Source organism: Acomys minous (genome assembly GCF_964271855.1).
Source record: "Acomys minous genome assembly, chromosome: 5".
NCBI lineage: Eukaryota > Metazoa > Chordata > Mammalia > Rodentia > Muridae > Acomys > Acomys minous.
Genome location: NC_140494.1, coordinates 114,724,070 through 114,745,218, shown reverse-complemented (window position 1 = coordinate 114,745,218; position 21,149 = coordinate 114,724,070). Strand labels below are relative to the sequence as shown.

The 21,149-nt window shown below is 47.2% G+C and overlaps 1 protein-coding gene across 2 annotated transcripts in view; it reads right to left on the bottom strand.

The window, feature by feature from the left end:
• The window catches only part of TMEM266 (transmembrane protein 266), a 116,100-nt gene that overhangs the window by 54,038 nt on the left and 40,913 nt on the right, over positions 1-21,149 (bottom strand). For both annotated transcript variants that reach the window (XM_084782957.1, XM_084782958.1), the window contains exons 2-3: positions 5,836-5,965; positions 2,788-2,976 (exon numbers count right to left, since the gene is read on the bottom strand). In XM_084782957.1, the coding sequence (XP_084639083.1) occupies positions 2,788-2,976; positions 5,836-5,873 (227 nt within the window). In that variant the 5' untranslated portion in view covers positions 5,874-5,965. The remainder of the gene's footprint in view (positions 1-2,787; positions 2,977-5,835; positions 5,966-21,149) is intronic.

Sequence of the window (21,149 nt, the reverse complement as noted above, 5' to 3'; positions counted from 1 at the left end):
ACCCATAAGAACACTAACACTGCATCTTTTCACTTCTACAAGGTGCCTGGAACACTCACATTCAAGGATGGAGCAGGATGCTGGCTGCCAGAGGCCGGAAGAGGGGGAAAGGTTGTCAGTTTGTGTAGTCACTATAGGAAGCCCCCTGGGGACAGATGGTATGGATTTCGGCACAACAGGAACATATAGCACCAGTCCCTCTGTTACCTAGTGACCCTGAGCATTAAGATTCTTAGAATACTCACTGTTAAGGTCTCCAACAGTCCCTACCAGTCCCAGAGTCTAGGACACTAAAGCAGCCGCTGTCGCCACGTTCTGGGGGACATGCATGCAGGGCAGATGAGTCACTGGGAAGGCACACATTAGGGTCCCTAAGGTCTACTCCTATCCCTAGGGTTCCCTCCAGCAGGAAGAGGTCTTACTGACCAGAAGTGACCCTGAGCACCGCGAACTGGAACTTCATATTCGGATTGTATTGCTTCAGGTTGGAAATGGTGGGGAAGCCCTGGGAAATAAGAGCCAAGAGCAGCCTAGCCCCCTCGCACCACGCTTTCGCTTGCTCCTTTTTACTCTGGCTTCTGTTTCATGCCTGGCTAGTCCTTCCTCTAGGATGCAGTCTGGCCATCCACAGGGGTCCCACAGAGGACTCTCAGCAAATCTTTTCCCTGCACACCTGGAGAGACAAATCAAATCAAAGGCCTCTGCCTTGTGAGGAGAGACCTTGCAGACATCCAATTCAGAGACTCTGGCAGGCCTCTGGCAACCTGGGGCGTGGCAGTAGGTCTAGAAATGAGGCGCACCCTGTGGCATGGGGCACACCCACAGAGTGGTACACTCGCCATGCAGTAACAGGAGCAGATGTGGCACCAGAGCTCTTTAAGGTTTTCCTATTCTCCTTCCATGCCATTTAACTACAAACTTGAACTGGTCTGGTCAGGGTGGATGGACCAACCACATGTTCCTATTTCCGGAGGTTGCAGTACCGCATTTGACCACCAGAGTGCAATAACAGCGACTTTCGGAGGGCTCAGGGAAAGACCATAGACTGATGGACTGGCCTTCACCTAGCTGAACTTGAGAGAGAGCAGCAGTGGGGCGGAGCAAGGACCTCAGCTTTGTGATCCTCATGAGCACTGATGGGCAGTGCTGCATAAGCCATATATACACACAGCTGGTCCTGGTTCTGGGCCCTTCAGGCCTTAAGCCACAGGGGAAAAGCTAGGGAAAAACAGGCTCCACAGTCTGATTTTAATTGGTCAGGTCAATACTACATGCCAAGCATGCCTCAAAAAATTTCCTTCCTCCCTTCCTTCCTTTCTCCCTCCCTTCCTCCCTTCCTTCCTCTATGTGTGCCATGCATGATGTATGCACGTGAGTGGGAGGTGGTGTGTGCCTGTGTGTGTACATGTTGGGGCCAGAGCAGGATGTCGGGTATCTTCTGTGAATCTCTGCCGTATTAAGACAGGCTCTCTCACTGAACCAGAAGCTCCCGCATTTTGGCTAAGCTCTCTGATCAGTGAGCTCTCCAGACCAGACCTGCCTTTCTCTACCCGCTGGGGTTACAGGCACATGCAGCCATGTAGGGCCGGATGCCAGGATGCGTGCTCTCATCCTCACGCTTGCAGATCATGCACTCCGACCCACTGAGGCATCTCCCCGATCCCATCAGAGATTTTTTTCCTATTGATTTGCCTGTCAGTTTCTTCCAGGGTTCTGCTAGCTACGTTCACAATACTTGGAAAAATCATGTTTTCGGAGAAAGCCACTGGGGCATCTCTCTTGCAGAAGCAGGCGTGTGGCTTCCTAGTTGTTTGGCAATTTGTCTGAGGAAGGGAGTGCCCCCTTCAGGAAGCAGACGTGGGGAATGCGAGCTCTGCAAACTTAACTTAGCTATGGCTTTCTTTTGCTTCTAAAATACATGGCAAGAAACCCCCCCCCCTTTTTTTTTTAAAGCAGCCAGCAAGTTCTAAAATGGTTACAGGCACCTGGGAGTGTTGCCCAGAACTGGCTCTTAGGTGCTGGCCAGTGTTTACAATTCTGTGTCTAAAAGCCACAAGACAGAACTGGGGAATACTTAGGTGAGAGTTAGAAGTCTAAGATACTGTGTGACCCAAGGATATATGTCTGTCCTTTAACATTCTGACCCCGATTCACTGAAAGACGGGACATCAAATGCCTATCTTCCTTGCCTCTGTCCGGCTGGAAGAGCCCGACCATTGCCTTGAAGAGCATTTGTAAGAGAGACCAGGGAAACAAGCCCACGGATCTGATTGACAAGCTGGGTAGGAGGAGCTAAAGTAAAAGCGTCCCTGTGGGCTCTCTCACTGGCCAGGGAGGGAAGTGGTATCTGCAAAGCTCCTAGCTAGATTCTGCCCAGTTCCCGGATACTCAGTGAGACCGTGTGCAGAGCAAATGCAGCCCAAGTTCATCCCGTATGGGCTCTGTAACCTTGAGCACATCCCTAACACCTATGCGGTATTCAGCGGGAAATAGAACATTAAAGCCCATCTCAGTCTGAGAACAAATCTTATTACCTAAGTTCTAAGCAAACATGGCAAAAGACCTAAGAGGCTGTCCAGCAGCAATGGGCCTTTTCTATACCCAAAAGTCTTTCTCTGAGGAAATCGGGCCAGAGTTAAAACAAACAAACAAACAAACAAACAAAAACAAAAACAAAACCTAAGTGACCTAAAGTCAACTCCTCTTGCCTCTGCTGCTGCCTCTTGGGAGGTGCCATGGATGCCCGGGGAGTTACACAAGAGCCACTCGGGCTAAGCCAGGACCTACCCTTCTCTTTGGTACTCTTCGTCCAGATTCGACAGGAGCTGTGAGCCCCCTGTGGAGAGGTCTACAGCAGCCAGGGGCAGGTCCCGGTAGGCAAAGCTCACCAGCTGCACGGGAGCCATGTTCTTGCTTTCGTCGTCTACTTGTTGGGAGATTATCTCCACTTCAGAAATTCCTCCTTCAATGGCAGGTCTGAGTAGAGAGGAGGAGTGACACGGCAGGGTTAGCCCTTGAGAACAATGGTACCCTCTTCCCTCAGCCAGTGGTGTGTGTGTGTGTGTGTGTGTGTGTGTGTGTGTGTGTGTGTGTGTGAAAGCGTGTGTGTATGTATGTGTATATGTGTGTGTATGTGTGAAAGCGTGTGTGTGTGTGTGTGTGTGTGTGTGTGTGTGTGTGTGTGTGTGTGTGTGTATGTGAAGGCACAGAAAGTTGTGCTGTGCGGGAGGTCAAGGGAAGTGCAAGGTTGCTCTTCTTCCCCAGTCAGGAACTGACCCCAAGGCCTGGCCACTCCCCTTTTTCTCACCTGATAGGGTGAATGGAAGGACTTGAACAAGTGAGCTGGGGTGTGTGGGGGATCCTTCATGACGGGAGGTAAGGACCCTCTGCTCACCAGAAAAAACACAGCTTCCGCATTTAAACAGTGGATGCCACTGTACTTCGTATTGCATTGGAGCCCTAAGAATCACTGCATGCGTGCATGCATGCATGCATGTGTGCATGCGTGCACGCATGTGGTTCTTTGCAATGGCTCCATTATCAGTGACACAATAGTTAAAGGTACTTTTGTTCCCACCTGGATATAAACTCCAGGTGGCCAGGAACCTCCGTGGAGACTTGGGGGCCTTAGGGGGGGTAAGGTGGTGGGCCAAGGACAGCTAAAATGCTGCTTGCTTCCCATTCAAATGGGTCCCACAGTATCTCCTTTCTCAGGATTGGGGAGTGGGAAAGCTGGGGGCTCACCTGAGCACAGGGAGGAGTCTGCATCAGTCTGTACCTTAGGCAGGTTTGTCTTGGGCACTAAAACCAACCCATAGCTTCACTGGCTCACAGTGCGCCTCAGCCAACGGCAGGGTCACCTCCCAACCAACCAGGAGTTCTGTCAATCTGTGTAGGCATTTTTAATATCACTGGCATCTGGTATAGTAGGGACGGGGACAGAAACACCCTGCAAAGATGGTTGACGGCTATGTGCTGTGCTGCCAGACATCTCCTGATGGGGAGTAAGAGGCCGTGACAATACTGAGGCAGCCAGTCTGCTGTAGACTGCCCTTGGGTGCTGGTAACAATGTCTGTGGTGCTTTCCCTAGGCCTCAGTTTCTCTAACTGAAGTTTTCTGAGGACTTTTTCTTTACACTCTGTGGTCTGCTACGGATCAAAGTACGGAGCAGGTGAGAGGAGCTTCTGGTGGGGGGAGGGGCGGCGGAGACGAGCCTCACTTACGATCTGTGGGAAAACCCTACGTTCCAAGTGGTTCTAACAGTCTGAAAGCCAACAGTAGCACATGGTCCCTGGGGTTGCTCAGAGCTGACCTGCCTACCTCCTTTGCTTGGATTATTCAAGGGCTACAGGTGGGCTGCCTGGACCACCCACGTTCACCAGGCAATTCACAATGCCCAGATTTGCTTGCATAGCCCCCTCTTAAGCCTTTGTTTTTTTTTCCTCCCCGCCAAGCACAGATAATAGTACTCATCACAGTGTGGCATTTGCAAAATGACTCAAGAGCTTCAGACAGAACAGTCATCGGATGTGCAGTCTCCGTGTCTCTCAACAATCGTCATAAAAGAGTGGGTGTTTCTGGGGGAATCCCAATTACCCCAGATGTTTCCTAAAAAGTGGATGCTGTCTTGGGCTTGTTCTTTTAGGGACTATTCGAGGAGACGGGATTTTTTAATTGAACAAACTGAAACTTTCTGGTTAGTGGGATATTCAAAGAATGCTGGAGTTACATTTCTGAAACTAATGGGGGTACAAATCCAACAAGTGTGGGGTAAATTACACCTGCCCTCCTCCCCTGCCTGCCCTCCTGGTCACTTTTGACAGTAGTTATGGTGGCTCAGCTCCATCTCCGGCCACATGGTCATCTCAGCAGAAACTAGAAGCTCCGCGAGGTGGAAATGAAACTCATAGCTCCCAGCCTAATTCCTGAGCCTACACTTTTGGTCTTGTGTGTGAAGAACACTATAGGGGATAAAGTGTATTAGTGGCTCTATTCAGCCTTCCTTAAAGGGGTAAACACCACCTTTTTACCTCCCCCCACCCTTTGCCATGTGGCAATGCAGCTTCTTCCATCAAAAGAGTGGTGTGTGTGTGTGTGTGTGTGTGTGATTTTCCAAACCCTTGAGTGTGTATCCAGCCACGTGACTTGTTTTGGCCAGTGGGATGATAGTAGGCATGATGCCATTAGAAGCATGAGAGACACTCGTGACTGTTTGTCTGGCTCTCACCCCACCAATATCACCAGTAGACAGTGGCCAGCCTGGACTATTGGATGGATAGACACACGGCCTAGACACACCGCCCCGCGGTGAAGGGCGATCTCGGGCGGGATCAGCCGATCCATCTAGCTGACCACCCGGCCATGTGATCTTGCACTGTGCCATGCTGAGGAGGGGTGTCACAGAACACTGCAGTGGCGTAGAGAATGCACCCATGAGCCATCGGGCTTCTGACGACTGCGGAGCCAGGCACACACACACCGTGACAGGGGCCGAGACAGCATAGTATAATAGAAGGAATGTCATCTTTACCTCGGTATTACTTACCAGTGAGCTAGCAGACGTGAAATAACTTACTGCCTGATGACTTACCACACCGACACTTGTTAAGATGAAGTGGTTTTGCCTGGATGGCATCTTGGGATTTGGGAACTGAGAGTAATTCTCCTTTAAGAACGATTAGAAACCCGCTCATGGTTTCTGAATCTCCTTGCGATTCCCGGCTTTTTATAACCTTAGCATTTCCTAGTCTCACTCTGAGGTTTGCTTCAGTTGCCTGAAGTAGCAGGCTGTCATGTCCCGAGAGGCTCACATTCTAGTTCCCGATGACACTTACTGTGGGTTGGTCATGTTGAAAGACGCCACCAAAGCCATGGGCTTGATGTCTAGTGGGGCTCAGCTGTCCTTAAGCCTGATCTTAGCATTTCCAAGTGGGGCCTTTAGAAGAGTCATGGAAATGGAGTGGCCTGAAATGACAAATGGGGATTTATTAGCTCCAGATGCCAAGCGGAATTTCTCCTGATCGCATCTAAAAATGGAGGGCTTAGCACCGTCTCCCATACAGCATTTTTCTTGATGGCGCCCTGAGTGGCTCTTTTCAGTAGAGAGCCATGGAGCAGCTTCCATCCATCTTCCAACCCTCCTGGCTTCCGCATTTACCCAGGTTAGTCCCACTAAGCTGCTGTGCCCCCCCCTTCCCCCATCCCCCACCCCCGGATCTCAGAATGAACTGTGATTCTGTCTCTCTTTTCTTCTCAACTGAGTCTTCAGTGAGAGACAGCAGACAGCAGCTAAGGGGAACTAGCCCCACTTCCCGTCTGTTGAGGGTGGTGACTTCACTGGCACCTCCCCGCTTGCTCTGTCTCCTCATGTACAAGCAAGGGTGACACCAGAGCTACCTACATGACAGATGCATAGGAGGCGCTGGGAACAGAAACAAACTATGGAAGCGCTGGCTTTTATTACTATGATTAGAAACTTTCACAGATTAAGATGGTACAATCTGTCGAGCCTGGCAGCATTCCAGAAGTTGTCTGGAGACCTAAATGTAAAGCCTTTCTCCCCAAACGTGGTATAGGTAAACCGTGTAGGCTTTTCTTCCATCCAATGTGACGCTACCACAGAGGACCCCTCTGTGAGCCAGTACAGTCCTGCAGAGAGGACACAAGCAGACAGACCTCGCTTCTGGATGTTTTAAGACAAGCCACTATGGAAGCTGCTGGAAGGACTAATCCTTTTGTAGGTTGCGCCATACCACAAACTGCTGTTCCTACAAGAATTCCTCACAGTATAAAGACCTCATTCCCTTGCCCTGAAACTATTCAGAGAGGAGGCTCCACTACAGAGACAAAGGCAGAGGTTGACTATGGCACACAGGAGGAAAATGACTCTCCCAGGATGGGAAACACCAGGAACAGATGGTCAGTGATGAGGTCACTCTCATGATGTGGGAGGAAGCCTGGGGAAGGGCTGGACTTAGTGTAACCGGAAGGAGATGAGAGTGCTCAGGTCAATCCAGCAATCATCTGACACCAGGGGGTAAAATAACATGGGACAAAGGGTCAGAAACAATGAGAGAAGGTGAGTTTGGAAGATGTCTTATGGACACACTTCACTGAAGCAAAGGCTTTACCTTACCTCAGTGGATATTAGCAAAGAGGTCCACATACTAAACAGAAGACTCCCATTAACAGTATTATTTGGGCCTGGCATGGTGGCGCACGCCTTTAAATCCCAGCACTCAGAAGGCAAAGGTAGGCAGATCTCTTTGAGTTTGAGGCCAGGCTGGTCTACAAAAAGGAGTGCAGGACAGTTAGGGCTGCAGAGAAACCTTAAGTCCAAGTAGGTGACCCTTGTGTACCTCCATGTTATGACTGCCACCATGACACCTTTCAGAACATCTTGCCATCCTGGCTATTGTGATTCGTTGACATTACAGCTGGTAGGACACTGGTTGCTTCTGCACTGGCAGCTCGTTCGTCTCCTTCTGAAACTCTTATGAGCTTAGCGCTCAGTGAGGAGGCTTCAAGGTCACGCCCAGATTGATTCCTCTAAGTCCAGTGTCCAAAATGTATGGTGTCTTCAATATCAGGGCCTTGCCTCCTTCTTCTGAGAGGCACCAAGGGCAACAGAAACAGCCTATATTGTCTTGGGATTCTCTCAGACTCCCTGAGCAACAACTCACAGGAAGATTTCCATGCCTGCCGCTGGAGTGCTTATTAAATACTCTATGGATTCTTTTGAGGAAGGACTGTTACCGCAATTGGTGTAACCTCAGTGTGCGTGCGTGTGTGTACGATTGTAATATCCATAAAGTAATATAATTCCCTTTGGCCTTTTCAAACATTTTAAATGTCCCTCCTCCTTCCTTCGCCCTCTGTGTTGCTGTCCCTCCCTCACAACCCCTCACTTTTCAATTCAACCATTAATGGCTGAGGCTCACAAGCAAAACTTCTTTTAAAAGGCATACCACAAACAGTATCATCAATCCCAAGTCAGTATTTTCTTTCTTTTTGTTTGTTTGTTTGGTTTGTTTGTTTTTCGAGACAGGGTTTCTCAGTGTAGCTTTAGCAGTCCTGGACTGGCTTTGTAGAGTAGGCTGCCCTCCAACTCTCAGAGATCCGCCTGCCTCTGCCTCCCAGAGTGCTGGGATTACAGGTGTGTGCCACCTTGCCCAGCTCCAAGTCAATATTTTCTTAATAACATTAAACATTTTCTTGCCCATCCTATATTTTTTAGAGGAATTTTCAATAAGGAGCTATGTTGGCTGGCTGGTTTTTGTTTTTGTTTTTGTCAACCTGATATAAGCTGTGATCATCTGGGGGGAAAGGACTTTAATTTAGAGAATGCCCCAATCAGATTGATCTATAGGTAAATCTGTGGGGCATCTTCCTGATTGACAATGTATGTGGGAGGGTCCAGCCTACTGTGGGTGGTGCCACCCTGGACCAGTGGACCTGGGTTATCTAAGAAAGCAAACTGAACAAGCTGTGGAAAACAATCCCATAAGCACTCCTCCCTGGGCTCTGCTTTTGCTCCTGCCTTGACTTCCTGCCCTGTGTTCCTGCCCTGTGTTCCTGCCCTGTGTTCCTGCCCTGTGTTCTTGACCTAGCTTCCCTTTCAGATGAACTGTAACCAACAAGGTGTAGTTAACTCTTTCCTTCCCAGGTTGCTTTTGGTCATGGTCTTTATTACAGCAATAGAGAAAAAAAAAAAAAACAACCCAAGACCAAAACACCTGGAACAGGAGCCAGCCCAGGCCCACGCCATGTCACGTGTCTCACTTCCACCACAGGGTTCTCTGCTGTCTTCCTTTACTTATGCACAATATTGGTAAAAACTCGTCATTTGTCCCAGAATCTTGGATTGTGGTGACTGTATCCCTTCAGTAGTTATAATAAACCAATATGCCCCTCCAGCTCATATATTTTAATTATTCTATAGACTTCAGCTAGATCAAAGTTCCTTTTTTTATTAGGCTTTGTGGATAGTGTCATAACTTCTAATAAGAGACAGATGCTACTTTTTGTTTTGTTTTGTTTTGTTTTTGAGACATGGTTTCTCTGTGTACCTTTGGCTGTCTTGGAACTTGCTCTGTAGACCAGGCTGGCCTCGAACTCACCAAGGTCCGCCTGCCTCTGCTTCCTGAGTGCTGGGATTAAAGGCCACCCAGTAACAAGTGCTACCTTATTGTCCCTCTGTTTAAGACATTAGCAGCCATTGGTAACTTACTAGATCCATTCACTCATTCATTAGGTTTACAAAACGCTGAGTTTAATTTTAATATTATTTATCAATCACCTTCTATAAATACAAGCTTTCCCCCATCAATGGTATGACCAGACTAAGATAGTCCGTATAGAGAAAACATATATTTTGGTTTTTATTAATTTTTAGAACAATAACTTGGTCTCTCATGAGCTTCCCACGTGATTGGCAAGGTGTTTGCTGTATTTAGAAGCCTCCTGGAGTTACTCACTTGTGATGTGGGGGGCCTGGGTGGGAAGCAGAGTCCCCCACAGGTGGCCGCAGTTTCCTGCAGACCAGGTGGAGCTGCAGCTTTAAGGGATGCCTGCCTCTTAACACAGCAGCAGCAAACATAAGGCCAGGAAGAGGGTGGCCTCATATGGTTCCTAGCCACTGCGGCTGGAGGGCTGGAGCGTCTGCCCTTCAGCAAGGAGCACACTTTAGAAGACAGACTGCCTTAAGATGACGGAACACTAAGTCTGGCTGTTACTTAAAAATAATATTTTCCAAACAAAACCACCCCCAGAGCACAAGCCTAGCACAAAGCAGGTGTAGTCTGGCACTCTATAAATGAACATCTGATGTGCAAACCTGCTGCCTCATAAACCTGGTAAAAGTAGACGGGAGAAGATTTACCGTGTTTGGCTCGAGTGGGTGGAAGCAGCCTTTTAGGCTGCAGTAAAATTCTAGGCTCTGCACCTGTTGGTCTTGTGTTATTTACTGATATCATATTTGATTGTTGCGGCAAATCTACCCTCCTTGGGAGTTTGGGTTTAAAAGGGCTTCTAAGACCAACTAGTTTCTTACCTATCAAATTGGGGGGGGGAGCCCTAATTTAGCCCCCCTGTCCTCAGAGGTCGCTAGGGTCATTCTCTATCCTTATATCAAGTGGCAGCTCCTTTGCTGCGTTCATACCTATTTCATTGGTTCCCTTGTCTAATTTACTCTGCCCCATTGGGAAATATAGATTCATAGGCTACTCTGCAAAAAAAAAAAAAAAAAAAAAAAAAAGCAATCCAAATTCAAAAGTGGAAGATGAGGAAGAAGTCTGTTAAGTGTCTCACATGCGGCACCGCATTCACTTGGGAGCTTATGGGTCCCGGACTGCTGGATTCATTTGGTAAAGTTTCTAATTTAGCATTGTGAGGGTGGGGGGTCTGAAGGTTCACATCTCTGTTGGAAACAGACCCACCAACACGCCGCAGACCACTCTGATCTGAATAGGGAAGACCGATCAAGGCAATCTACATCTGTCTCTCTTTCTCAGGTGAAGCCAACTGTCTGCCAAGCTCCCTGGGTGGGATTACCTGCAGAACACGCTCTGTCCAGGCTGTAGAAACAGAGGGGCGGCACCAGGGATACTGTTTGCAAGCAGCAAGGGCACGGGAAGCTGTCACGTCCTTTCTGTAGGACGATGACGTGGCAATACTACCAAGGACCTAAGCTTTGGTGAGCCTGTGCGTATTTAGCATGTGAAATAAAAGGTTTTGAGATGGGTGTTGTAGTCTCGGGTACTTCTGAGAGTGAGGCAGGAGGATCACCTCAGTCTCAAGGCAAGCTTTGAGCCACACAGTGAGACTCCCATCTCAAGCCCAAAGCAAAACATGATCTATGCATACATGATGAATGAGCGTCATGGCCAAGCTAATTATTGTCTCTGTCCCATCATATAGCTACCTGTATTATTATCTTCACTATTATTATTTTGGTGGTAACGAGAACACTTGTGATCTCAGTACATGTCAAGTAAACAACACGTTATCGTTATCATTAGTGGTCATTACGGTACATATGAGGTCTCTAGTGTTCATCACCTTACAACTAAAGGTTTGGACTGTTTGACTAACGTCTCCCCTTTCCTCTCATCTCTCTCAGCTCCTGGTAACCACTAGTCAGGCACTGGTTACTATGAAGTCAACTTTCTGTTTCGATTCTGATATAAGTGAGATTACGTAGTATTGCATTCCTATGTCTGGCTCATCTCACTTCCCACAATGTTCTCATGGTTCATTCACCTTGTTGAAATGGCAGGTTTCTTTCTTTTTAAGGTTAAATAGTATTGCTGTGTATGTGAGAGAGAGACATTTTCTTTATCCATTCATCTGTCAGTGGGGTCGGCTGCAATTTGCACCTTTTCTCTAGGTGTATTTTATTTTATGTATATGTATGTTTTGCCTGCTCATATGTATGTACACTACCCATGCGCCTGCCTGGTGTCTGTGGCTGTCAGGAGAGGGTGGTGGAGTCCTTGTAACAGGAGTTATGGATGGCCGTGAACCACTGCGTGGGTGCTGGGAATGGAACCCCAGGTCCTCTACAAGAGCAACAAGTGTTCTTACACACGGAGCCAACTCTCCAGCTCCCTATAGTTTGGATCTTAAGTGACCTCTAAAGGCCCATGAGTTAAAGGCTTGATCACCAGGATGTCACTACTACCTTATCATGCAAGCATTAAGAGGGAGGGGCCCCTAGGTCACTGGGGAGAAGACTCTCAAAGGGGATTGTGGGATCTTGGCCCCCTTCTTTTTCCTTTAACTTACTGGCCATGAAGTGAGCAGTTTTACCATCTGGCCCCTCTATCAGAGGCCTAACACCAAGAGGTCTGCATGACCAAGGGCTGACACCTCTGAAACCATGAGCCAAATTAAACCTTTTCTCTTGATAGTTGATTATCTCAGGTGTCTTATAGTGAAAGAACACCGACTAACCCAAAGGCTTAGGTTGGTTCTACGTCTCTATTGACACTGTGATAATGCTGCATGAACATGAGGCTAGACCTCACATGGAGACACTGACTTGATTTCCTGGGGGGGGGGGAAGGTCTATATCCAAAAGTAGGATTGCTTAATTTCACAGTGTCTTTCATTTTTTAGTGGAACCTTTACATTGTTTTTCAAATTGGTTGTGTTCATGTGCATCCCCACAATGTTCAAGGGTTCCCTCTTCTACATATCTTGTGACTTTTGATGAGGTCATGTTAGCAGCTGTGTGGAGATGTCTCCCGGTCTTTATGTATTTTAGTGATGGCTGGCTACAACTTAACACCTTTTACATATGTATGCCCGTCAATGCCTCATCTTTGGAGCAATGCCTATTCAATACCTACGCCCATTTTATTATTACTTATCTCTTTTTATTTTAATTACACAATTTTATTTTAGTGTATGAATATTTTGCCTACAAGGATGTCTGTGTACTACATGCATGCTGTCTGGTAACCAAAAGAGGTCAAAAGAGGCCATTGGATACCCTGGAACTGAGGTTAGAGGTGGCTGTGAGCCTCCATGAACCCAGGTCCCCTGAAGTGGCAACAAGCACTCTTAACTGCTGGGCCATCTCTCCAGCACCCTCCTTTGCCCATTTTAATTGGGTTGTTTTGGTTGTTGTTGGTTTGGGTTTTGGTGTTTTTTGGTGGTTTTTTTTTTTTTTTTTTTTTTTTTTTTTAAGATAGGGTTTTTTCTGTGGCGCCTTGGCTGTCCCGGAACTTATTCTGTACACCAGGCTGGCCTTGAACTCCCCTGCCTCTGCCTTCTGAGTGCTGAGATTACAGGTATGTGCCACAGAGCCTGGTTCCACCTTACTTTTAGAGACAGAACCTCTTCCTAAACGTGGGATTCAGTAGGAATTCACCATTCAGCTAGGCTGTTTGGCTTTTCCTCTTTCTGCCTCTCATCACTGCGAGGACTGCAGGTACACACCACGACACTTGACTTAACTTGACTTGAAGTAGGTGCTAGGAATCCAAACTTGGTTACTCCTGCCTGCGAGCCAAGCACGTCAGCCACTCAGCCAGCTCCCCGGTCACATGTGCATGGCTGGTGTCTGGGCTCCCCATTCTGTATCCCCGATTTCTGTGTCTGGATCTATGTTACTACCATACTATTTCCACTATTGTAGATTTGCGACATCATAATCAGAAAATAGGATGCCCCCAACCTTTTCCCTTTGAATATTTCTTTGGCTATATCTGGCTCCATATGAATTTTAGAATTTTCCTAGTTGTATGGAAAAATGACCACGGAGTTTTGTTGATGATAATATTGAATTTACACACGTGATTTGAATAGAATGGGCATTTTAAATAGGGTCTCTTTTAATCCAGGAACACGGGTTATTTTTTCCATTTATTTGTGTCTTCTACAGTTTCTTTGTCAGCATCTCACTAGTTTTCAGTGTACCAAGAACCAGGCTCTTGCCATCCGCACATTCCTTTACCCTGCACGTATTGCGCTCCGCAGGCTTGTTGCCTATGGTTGTCGAGTGGCTAATTCAACCCCAGCTTGCACATTTTCATTCCAGCTCCAAAACAGAAAGAATTAAAGGCTGTCTTTAACGAAGAGGAGCCTCGGAAGGCAGATCTTTCTAAACTGGTCAACTAACATCGTCTGGTGTCTTCTTAGAGCTGGCTCCCACAGCTACAAAGAAGACTAGAAAAACACACAGATGGAGGTTAGTCCTAGGAGAGCTTAGGCCAGCCATGATTTGGCCATTTGAGCATGCTGTCTCATTAAAGATCATCTCAATTGTCTTAACAAGAAAGGTGGTTGCCTAGGTCATAAGGGTATGCCACACCTGGGCCTTCAAACCAGATTGACCAATTGGTTAAAAAAAAATTACAAGGCCATGTTGTCAAAAAAAAAAATCCCAAGAAAAACAAGCAAGCAAATCAAAACTCTATGCTGATTTTATTTGGAGATACTGCACGCATGGAAGACACAGTTTTGATACCACAAAGCCTACTGCAGAATCTGGCTGTAGGAGAAATCACTATACTCTGGTACCCTTTGTGGATAGGATGCTCATGCCCCAGGGGAAGGCAGCTCCACCCGCCCCCACACTGGATGAGGAGGTTTTATGTACAGCGGTGTAAGGTCACCCTTGTTGTCGCCTTGACCTGCTAATTCCTTGCTCCATTAGCAAGGAGCTAAAATGAAGAAAATCAATCTTGCATTCAGGCATCTCTGAACTCTCCAGTCTACTGCAAAATTTTTAGCTGCAGATTTACTCAGCGAGTGGGCGGACCCATGATGGCTTTCCTTCTGGGTGCACAGGGCCTACCGTGGACCCCTCTGCCTATTGTTTACCGACACGATACACTCTACCCTTCACTACTGGTCTCACGAGGTCACACAGAACCAAATCTAATCGTCCAACATGAGTCAGTTATTCAGAGATGAAATGTAAGTGGACCGTTTATCATAATTCCTTCCTTCTCCTCAATATCATTTGCCTCTCCCAACTTTCAGTTTCCCCCAATTCCCTAAGTTGAGAGTACTGCGTGACCCTGGCTGGAACGGAGGGAACTCTGGACAGATGCCATCAGCAAGCTTCTATTAGCTCCAAGGGAAAGTTATTGTCACTCCAGAATTCTGTAAGGATACTGGGTAACGCAGATCCCCCTGGCTGGGGAATTACCAGTAATGAGCAGAGGCTGGAAAGGATGCCCCATCACCTCTATCCCTCCCCGACCCCTGACCAAGCAAATCTCAAGTAGAAACAGCAACTATGCACATTGCCAAAGCAGCCTTTTGCTTTACATGGTGGCCAGTGAACTGTGTCAGGAGCTCAGATAGAAAACTTATATGCGAGTATTTTACTGAGTATTTTTTTGCATGTTCATAAGGGAAATTGACCTGAAATTCTCTTTCTTTGTTGGGTCTTCGTGTGGCTTAGGTATCAAGGTGACTGTGGCTTCATAGAATGAGTTTGGTAATGACCCACTCCTGGGCATGTACCCGAAAGATGTTCCACCATACAACAAGGACATTTGCTCACCTATGTTCATAGCAGCTTTATTCGTAATAGCCAGACTCTGGAAAACAACCTAGATGTCCCTCAACTGAAGAATGGATAAAGGAGCTGTGGTACATTTACACAATGGAATGCTATTCAGCTACTAAAACCAAGGAAATCTTGAGGATGAAACTAGAAAAGATCATCCCGAGTGAAGTAACCCAGACCCAGAAAGACACACATGGTATATACTCACTTATAAGTGGATGTTATCCCAAAGTAGATGTCCTGAGAGACTCCAAGCTGAACTCTGGGTGGAGCACTGAGAGTTGTATGGAAAAATGAGGGCATGGAAAGACCTGGCGGGGTCAGGAGCCCCACAAGGAGACCATCAAGGCTGGACCTGGACTCAGGGGGCCTGCACAAGCTGATGCACCAAGCAAGGACAATGCAAGCAGAGAACCTAGATCCTTTATTCAGATGTAGCTGATAGCTAATTCTCCACGTTGGGAGTTGGAGGACTACGTCTGACCCTCTGACATGCACGCTGGTGCCCACGATTTGATCACTGCCCCTTGGCAGGACAGCCTTGTGGGCACACAGTGGAAGGGGATGCAGCCTCTCCTGATGAGACCGGATAGACTGTGGCCAGAGGGTGGGGGATGAGGGCCCCCCTTCAGAGGTCTAGGGGAGGGGAAGAGGGAAGAAGAGGGGGGGAGAGTGGGAAACGGAAGATAAGACCGAGGAGATAATCAGGATGTAATGTGAATAAATTACAATAAATAAAAAATGTTTAAACTTTTATGTAGATTAAGTTTGGTGGGTTTTTCTTTAACAAAATAAAATAAAGCCATTTCTTAATCACTACACAACCTTTCCAGAAATTAGCTAATTTATAATTTCTCAATTTATAAGTGTATATGCATATAATAAAGCCCTAAATAAATTAGCTATCACAATCTTGTGTCACAGTGGTGTCTGTTATTTCTCTACTACCCATCTTACTGTTATTTTGCCTTGATACGCATATGCATATATTTAAGTAGCTATCAGTGCCAACAAATTGTGCATCACTCTTTTTCTTTGTGTTCAGAAAACTATATAGAAATATTTCATCGCTTACTTAAGAAACATATAATCCAGGTGTACTTGCCTTTAGCTTGCAGAAACTCCCTCTCCCAAGTCAAGCCAGAGGACTCTAACTTATTATTTTTATGAAAGACCTAGTCGTGGTGTGGATGCCCACTAATCAGTTAACAATTTGCATGCGCAGACTCAGTTTATATTTGGATTTCTGTGGGGAAGCCACTGTGAAAAGCGCTTGGATATATTTTATTATTACGCGCTGATTCTTTTGCTTACGTGGGATGGATTCCCGCTAGTGGCTGTTTCAGGGATAAGGAGCATATATTTAAAACTTTAAAAGTTAAACAAAACTGCTTTCTAAAAGGCTGTGATTATTCACCCTCCACAGCGAAGTAAGAAAGTTCTCCTTGGAGGGGAGACCTCATAATCAATCGTGGGCTGTCAAAGATGCCTGTCAACCGTCAAAGATTGCTTAATTACGCCCCTTCCTGATGGAGTACTGAAGTGACAACAAGAAGGAGAGAGGAGACGGGTAAAAACCCAAAGTGGCCACAGATGTCCTTGCAATGAAAGAACACTCAGTTGGCTCGGGGACCGCCCCATCAAGGATTTCTATGGGTTGTGTCTGCTGAGAATCCTAACTTCTTCCATAAGCATTCATCTGTCAAGCTAACCCACACCCACAGGCAATCTGGAGGCTCTGGCTAGTTTCCTTCCCCTCTACACCGATGGTGGGTAGAATATAGCTGGTTTAATCTAGTAGATTTTAGATTAAACAAAAAAATTTTTGAAAGAGCTATTCTGTTTTAATAAGTAGTAAACCAATAGGTAAGTCACTGCTCAAAACACTCAAAATACTGCTAGAAGTTCCTAAAGGTGGCATCTGGGCTTCCTGGACTCTACCCGCCATGGCAGGGCTTGTCACTGTGCCCCTAGAGAGGCCAATCTCTCAAAGGCCACAGTTTCTTGTGTCATGATGACAAGGGCCAAACTCCGCTACTATCTCATTTGCACACCAGTGGCCCAGTGCTCCTGGGCACCAGATGTGTCCACTTTGAATCAGGGCTTACGGAAATGCCACTCGGCAGCATCTCTCTTTGAAGAGCCAGGCCCACTTTGAACTCAGAACCCAGTAAGAACCTGGTGGCCCTGCTCACAGATCTCAGGGGATACTAGATCTCATTTCCTCCAAAAGATAATTTCTTCCCAGAAGGAGGAAACCAGAGAGAAACAAGTCGTGTGTCTAGGTTGTAGACGGCTGTATTATCTATTGGCCAGGGCTCCCAGGGCAATAGACATCAGTCGGGGGGTTGGGAAGTACCAAGCTCAGGGTATGTATGCACCACAGTGCAGAGTGGTCCAAGGCAATCCCTGCACTCAGCTTTTCTTCCTTCCTTCCTTCTTTCTTTCCTTCCTTCCTTCCTTCTTTCCTTCCAAGATGTACACAGTGCTCTGCCTGCATGTACACCTGCCTGCCAGAAGAGGGCACCAGATCTCATTATAGATGGTGGTGAGCCACCATGTGGTTGCTGGGAATTGAACTCACGACCTCTGGAAGAGCAGTCAGTGCTCTTAACCTCTGAGCCATCTCTCCAGCCCCTCTGCACCCCTACACTCAGGTTTTCAATCTCATCAGAACGGAGGGACTAAAGAAGGAAAAGATGAGTAATGATGGACGAGAATGTGTGCCGAATGCCTGCTGAGTGCGCTACGGAGAAAGGCGTGCCGCGAAGGAGGCAGGATGGCGCAGTGTGGGCCGCCCAGGTGGAAAGGCTGGGAAAGGTGGTTCCCGTGGGAACAGTGAGCAGGTCCGACCGTGGCCTGTTTACCTACCCCAGAGTAGGTTAAAAAGGAGACTCAGTCCCCCGGGCTTGACACCAGCGAAGTTCTAAGGAGGCTCGGACAGGGACAACCACCTGGCGAGCTGCTTACGTGCAGGTCAATGCTGGTGGTTCTCAGAAGGGGGCCAGGTGATGGATTCCCTTCAGCAGCCCAGGGGACTGGCCCCCTGAGAAACACTGACCTGCTGGTCCCACCCCTTATCGCTGACCCCTCGGAGATCTCAGTAAGGGTCTCCGACTTCAGAAGCACCCGCAGGCCTCAGTTTGCTCCAGTCCTCTCTCATGGGTGTCCTCCTGGGGACCCATAGACATTCTCAGCTTGTTTCTTCTTCAAAAACCCTGTGCTTTCTCCAGATGCCATTGGCCTGAACCTGTCCCCGTGGCTTCCTTTAGACATAATCTGGACAACTCACCCACCAGGGCTAATAACAACTACAGGCTTCGTGAGAGACGGGGCAGGAATAGCTTCAGACCAGGCAGCTGGGAAGCTGAGAAACACTAGTCAGAGCTTTTTTGCAACAAGTAAATGACAACCTCCTGGCCTACCTCAGGCTCCTTCGTCATATTCCCTTAATCCTGGTGTGTGATAGAGCCATGCGACATGAGGAATCACTACTGTTAAACACCACACGTCCTTGCTTCTAAGAAGCCATCAAAATAAGGTACACAGTCAATTTAATAGTGGCTTGTCAAGGAAAGAGACACACTGCCATACAGAATTTATACATCAAATGTTGAGATCCTGATCATGTCAATAATGGGGAAATATTCTTCCATGCAAATCTAACCAGGTCCCAGGGTTTCCACCTGGGGACAAAAGGAAAAGTCATGCTTCTCTGTCCAAGTCCCTTGTCCCACAGGCTTTGAACCACTTTTCTGCCTTGTGTTACAGTGCGTTTTTTTTTTAATTAACCTACCATCTACTCTCAACTATACACTTCTTTGGGCCGGGGTCACAATCAGCAAACTTAAATTTAAGCAACCTCCCAGGCACATTTCTACCTGCCTGACTTAGTTCAGTGGCTTTCCAAGGATAGAATGAAAGCGAAGCTAGGCCCTGGGCGGTCTGTGAGTCGACTTTCTGACTTCACTAACCCGTCAAACTGGAAGGACCATTCTCGACAAGCTTATGTGATGCTGGGGACAGCTGGGTGGATGGGTCACCACTGGCCAGCCCAAGGCCATCGCTGTGCCTAAGGAGAAACAAGACTGAATATGCGTTCCTCTGATTGATTCAGTAGCATGTTTTAAAAATAATTAACAGAGTTTATTTTTTTAAATAAAAGATTTGGAATTATTGAAAAGTTGACCAGGAAGCATAGGGCAGCCCCACGTGTTCCGGCCTTTGCCTCTGCAGCCCCCTGATATCAGCATGTTGCATTTGTTTAAACTGGCAAATCAACATTAGTATGTTATCATGAATTAAACGAGGCTTAAACTAGGATTCACGCTTTGTGCTGCTCAAGTTCGATGGGTCTAGACAGGTCTGCAAAGGCGCCTGTATGCCACCGCGGCATCACACAGAAGTGAGACTGTTAGCTCTAAAATTCTCCGTGCTCACGCACTCATCCCTTCCTCTGTCACCCCAAACAGGCTGCAGCTCCTGAGCTCTCTCCACATCCACCCCTCCTGTCCCAGAATGTCAGGTAGGACCATACAGCCTGCAGTCTCCTCAAACTGGCTTCTGAGTGTATTAACTGGGGTCCCTTCATATTGTTTTGTGGCTTGATATTTTGTTTCTTTTGGTTGCTGGTCGATATTGCATCACATTGGAGGGTCTGAAACAACGTGTGATGCAAAGCAACTTGGGAAGGGTTTATTTGGAATACATACCCTGAGTCACAGTCCACTGAAAGAAGCCAAGGCGGGGAACTCACACTGGGGGGAGATTGGAAAAGGGGACTTGATGCACAGGCTGTGGAGAAGTAGGGCTTATTGATTCATTCCTTATGTCTTGCTCAGCCTGCTTTCTCCAGCCCAGTGGTGGTTCCACGCACAATTTCCTAGGCCCTCTCACATCAGTCACTAGTTAAGAAAACTCCCTCCAGGCCTGCCTATAGTCTGATCTCATGGCGGCATCTTCTGCATCGAGGTTCCCTCCTGTCACTCAGAGAGATGCAGTGCAACCCTCTGCACATCTGGACTCACATCTGGACTCCCGCACCAGGTGTTTTCCACCTCCTCAGCTTTCCCTTCAGGTCTGATACCTGGTTCCAACTTGAATTTTGACCCATTTTGTCTCTGACCCCAGGAGTACCTGGTACAAAAACCACAGAGTACGAGTTCCACAGCTTGTAAAGCGTCTAAGATGGGACCAAAGAGAGATCTCCCTAGGGGAATAGGATACACCCTTGCTCCCAACAATCTAACTGAAAGTAGAGGGTGTTGCTGCAAGTAGCCTGCGGTGTGAGCCAAGGGGTCCTGTAGGCAGTAAGTATAGTTTGGCCTACAGGAGCCTTGTACTGTGACTTGAGTTATTCCCATGCCCCACTTTAATGAGACACTGACAGGGATAGAAAGAGCCTTGCTTTCCAAGGTATGGTCCCTGGACCAGTTGTGGCAGGACCACCACCTGTTACTTGCTAGAAATAAGGATTCCCAGATCCTATCTCAGACCAAGTGAACCCAAACTCTATGTCTCGACAGCATCTGCCAATGTGTATTTCAGTTTGAAAGCACAGGGATGTTGAGCATTTCTTTAAGTGTTTCTTGGCCATTCGATATTCCTCTGTTGAGAATTCTCTGTTTAGCTCTGGACACCATTTATTAACTGGAATATTTGGTTTGGTGGTGTTTAATTTCTTGAGTTCTTTATATAATTTAGATATTATCTCTTTGTCAGATGTAGGGTTGGTGACGATCTTTTCCCAGTCGGTAGGCTGTCATTTGGTTCTGTTGACAGTGTCCTTTGCCTTTCAGAAGCTATTCAGTTTCATGAGGTCCCATTTAATAGTTATTGATCTTAGAGCCTGAGCTATTGGTGTTCTGTTCAGGAAGTGGTCTCCTATGCCAATGAGTTCAAGGCTCTTTCCCACTTTTTCTTCTAACAGATTTAGTGTGTTGGGTTACAAAGTCCCTAGTCATCAGGGAAATGCAAATAAAAACAACTCTGAGATCCCATCTTACACCTATCAGAATGGCTAAGATAAAAAACTCAAATGATAGCACATGCTGGTGAGGATGTGGAGAAAGGGGAATATTCCTCCATTGCTGGTGAGAGTGCAAATCAATCTGGCACTTTCTC